This window comes from Musca autumnalis, unplaced genomic scaffold, assembly GCF_047663935.1.
Source record: "Musca autumnalis isolate F117 unplaced genomic scaffold, ASM4766393v1 scaffold_5, whole genome shotgun sequence".
In the NCBI taxonomy this organism is placed as follows: domain Eukaryota; kingdom Metazoa; phylum Arthropoda; class Insecta; order Diptera; family Muscidae; genus Musca; species Musca autumnalis.
Window position 1 is genome coordinate 35397010 of NW_027412088.1, and position 4349 is coordinate 35401358.

Consider the following 4349-nt stretch of genomic DNA (forward strand, 5'->3'; position numbering starts at 1 on the left):
AAATTTCATGAAATTAGGCGTTCTTACATCGAGTTCCATACTAAAGTAATTTAATGAAATTGCTGTAGTGGGTAACTCGATCTACGAACGCCTAATTTTATGAATATATTTCATTGTAATCACTCTAGTGTGGACCGGGACTTGTTTTTTTTGCGCAAAGTTTTAGGTTTTGGCCTAAAGTAACAATTCATTCTCAAATGATTGATAACACATGTCAGTAATCATGTATTCGGTACTCAACGGCCAAAAATCCGTGGTTGTGTAAAAACACATTTGCATTTGAAAAACCAAAAGTTCTAGGACAGAGAAGCCGTCCCACAGTCGATACGTCTGAAGAGCTGCTCAACTAACAGCAAAAACAGGTCACGAAATTAGGTGACTGTGTGAGTTCGAGTCCTTGGCTTTACTTTTTCACTTGCAAAAAATTTTCGATCATCAAGCTTAACTCTAAACGAGAAAATTAATAAAAATTTTAAACCTATGTTATAACGGAAGTACAAAATAACGCAATTATTTAAGGTTGAACTCATTAAGTAACCATTACCCAATCAACAATACAACATAAAACAAACATAGAATAAAAAATAAACTGAATTTGATAATAAAATATAAATTAAATACACATACATAAATATGTTGGGAACCAAAACGATCCGTCACAGATCAGCACCCATCAGAAAATGGCAAAAATATGAAGAACGTACCTTAGTGGATTTTTTGTTAAACAATGCAAAGGATTTTGAGGTAAATGAATATTTTAACTGTCCCATATTTTAGTTAAAAATAAGCAATGGCCCCGGTTTCGGATATTGATAATATATCAGAGATATATAACGGTATAAATTTTGTCTTGCACAAGTCCATATTTCCCGAGATATGTTCCTTTAAAGTTCTGTAAATAATAATGATATTTCTCATATTTTAACTGCTGACCAAGGCAATATGGGTATCATTGTAAAGCTCTGGAGGTTTTGATTGGAACTAGCGGGTGTTGGATAAACTTTCCGGCCGAAGGCCGTCCATCCACTTAAACTTCTAATTGTTGGAACAAGACGAGATTACACGCGAACTCTCTACCACAGGTAGGTCTCGTTGTCCTGAACACAAAAATATATATCATCTCGGGGAAGTCCATACTTCCCGAGATATAGGCATTTAAATTTCCAAAAATATGTAGCCGAAGGCCGGATAATTTGAGAAAAATTAATAATATAAAATAAAGTTTTGTTTCCGTTCCCTAGATTTGCTTTGGTTGTAAAATATGAGAAATATCATTGGTAATTGTGAAAATTTGAAGGCCCATATCTCGGGAAGTATGAACTTGTGCAAAAAAAAAATATTTTATTTTTATTGTTTTTATTATGTATTATTTATTTAGAATTATACTTATAGCTTATATAAGGATAATTACAAAAGGAGTAAAAGAGCATTAGCTACAACGGCCATCACCTCATGCTTGTTCAAAATTAATTTTTTTATGTGTCATTATAGAAACCAACTGCCCAGATGTATTATCGCAAATTCATGTATGAAAGTCAAATGAAAAATATTGAATGGAAATTAATACGGGCAAAAGTACGAAATATGAGAACCGTTTATATTAAGGCCAAACGTTGGAAAAATACCGCTGAAGCAGGTGAATTGAATGAAGCCAGTGTAAAAGGTAGGTTAATAAAGATATTTAATACATACCTACCTACACCTACCTGTTACGGACAGTCAATATGACAGACTGACATCTTTCTGGTACACCTAACACACAAGCTGACTATTTTTCCCCTAAACGCTAATTTTTACAGAAGCAAATCTTGTGATCCTTATTACAATGATGTATTTTCTTCCATTTTGAATTCTGTACCTATTAGATAATGAAACAAAAGCTCTTAAGCCCCCTTCAGTCACCAACTAATATATTTGGTAAGCACTAAAGCTTTGAGGTCGACGTCGTAGTAATTAGTAATTACTACAAATATCGGCAGTCCATGGGCTACTCACTGATCGGTTTGACACTTTTTATGAAGTTAATAATTCCAAACATACATAAAATTGGAAGGAGGACTATATATCAGTTCAATTCGTTCTGGTACAGAAAGGTAAACAATTGTACTTAGATGCAGTTTAAGGCCTGTTATTGGATCGCTCTGAAATTTTATTGCTTGCATTTTTTAAACAATGGCATACATATAGGCGGTTACCATGAATGAAATTTTCCCGTGAGTTTTGTCTTTCCGCCCCATAGTTTTTGGGTAGAGAAGGCATGCTTCCCGAAATAGGAGAAGTTACAATTCCGGAAAAAACTCAATTGAATGAATTTTTTGGAAGTGAATTTTGTTCGAATCCATATGCCAAAGTCAGGAAATTCGATTTCAATTTCAGAAAAATCTTGGACTTAAATTCCCAAAATCTTTTGGAACTCTACAATTTCCATTAGTAGGAGTAATAATTTAAATTTGTTTGAAATTTTTTTATACATTTTCAGAAAACCTTCTAAAAATATTTTACTTTTATGAAGAGTTTGATAAAATTTTTGATGATAAAAGGAAAACTGATGTTTCTATATCTGCCGAAGATTCGATAAACAGTGATTTTATTAAAGAAGAACTTTCCATAGATAACTCCGATCATGATCATCAGCATGAAGAAACCTATTCTTCAAGAGATGACAACATAATGCCTGATGCGACAGATAACTACTATATAAATCACGAAGATTCCAATACAGAAGATGAACAGGCTACAAATTTAAAACCATCAGCAAGTAATGTACTTTCATTTAAAGCTCATACTGGAGAAACCGATAGCTGTAAGATGATCTCACAATTGACATATGCACACACGCTAAAGGAGGCCGAACTGAAATTACAACGTGATCGACTAGAATTTGAGAAAGAAAAACTAAGACAGGAGCTGACTGTGCGAAAAAAAGAAATCGAAAGTCAAGAAAGATTGAAGATATTGGAATTGGAAATGAAGGAGAGAATTGCTATGTCGGAGCTGAAAATGAAAGAGAATGTTGCATTGAAGGCTTTGGAAAGGAAATTCGATTTTAATGAACTATGAAGTATTGCCCTAAAATCTGGAGGGCAAGAGTACCTTTTAATGTGGTAAATTAATTTATGTATCTGTATGTTACATCAACGGCAAATAAACATCGGTGAGATGTAATAAGGGTAAGGTGGATATCAAAGATTGCTCCATAAAATGTTGCATCATATTGCGCCAACAGAGTATAGATTTGGCCAACATCCAGTTTGGCAGTAGCAGCATCTCATGTCACTTGTTGCTGTGTCAATCTCTGACAATGCATCCTTCTTTCAATGGACTGCAATGCAAAATCGAAAAAATTGGATTAGAGGAGTCAGAAGAACATCTGCATCCGAATAATAACTGCAGAATACATCGAAGCTCGTTGGTAATATGATTTTTAAGAATGAAGGCATCAGAAAGTGCTGATGAAGACTAGCTTTCCTATTGCTTATGCTAGATTGACAAATACCTGGAATATTAGGGTTTAGCATAAAATGATTTACTCGGTAAAGCACAAATTCGTAACTTTTTTATTTAAATGATCTTCAAAATGTTGTATTACAAAAATTGTAGATAAATGTACATATTTTTAAATATATCATGTTAGTGTAATTATTATTTTGAACTATAAAATATGTTTGTTTAGTTATAACAGTTGCTTCTGATTATTGTAAATTGCATAAATTTTAAATAAACAAGTTGAAATACAATTTATTCTAGTCTTCAGTCACAAGGATTTGTTGTTAGTATCCAATTAAATGTAGGTATATTAATCGTGTTATTTATTTTAGTTAGATATATAAAAGTACTAAATAGTATAAAGCTTACAAAATCCACAGTGTAAAAACGGCAACCAGTGAAAAATGGGCAGATATATGGCAAAATAATAACAAGGCGAAAGGAGGTATATAGCTTTTATAGTTTATATTTGTTGACATGATGATGGTGGATTATATGGGCAAGTTATTTATTATTTGTGGTCTGTTGGTCTGTTACAGAATGTAAAACTTTTAAAATTTTTTTCTTTATTACTTTAAAATGCCCCTAAAAAATGCTTTAAACAGAAAGAATTTTAAAGCATATTTTTAGGCGAAATATTTCACCTCAATTATAATACAAAATATGTTTCTTTGTATTAAATTTAATTTAAAATTCGGTTATGAACTTCTAAAAAATACAGATCAATATGTTATATACAATCATGTGAAGTAGATTTAAAATGGCGTGCTTGAGGGTACATGTTGTAAACTAATTATTTGCAAACATCCCCCCATACCAAGTGCGGATATTATTCGAAAGTTCGCCACAAAACTTCGAAAGTG

General features: G+C 32.4%; 1 protein-coding gene across 1 annotated transcript; it reads left to right on the plus strand.

Moving 5' to 3' along the window:
- Nucleotides 1–519: 519 nt before the first annotated feature.
- On the plus strand, nucleotides 520–3753 carry LOC141404600 (uncharacterized). The gene is made up of 3 exons (XM_073988061.1): nucleotides 520–744; nucleotides 1492–1663; nucleotides 2480–3753. Exons 1-3 carry the CDS (start codon nucleotides 634–636, stop codon nucleotides 3058–3060), a joined length of 864 nt encoding a protein of 287 aa, XP_073844162.1. The 5' UTR covers nucleotides 520–633; the 3' UTR covers nucleotides 3061–3753.
- The last annotated feature ends 596 nt before the right edge of the window (nucleotides 3754–4349 follow it).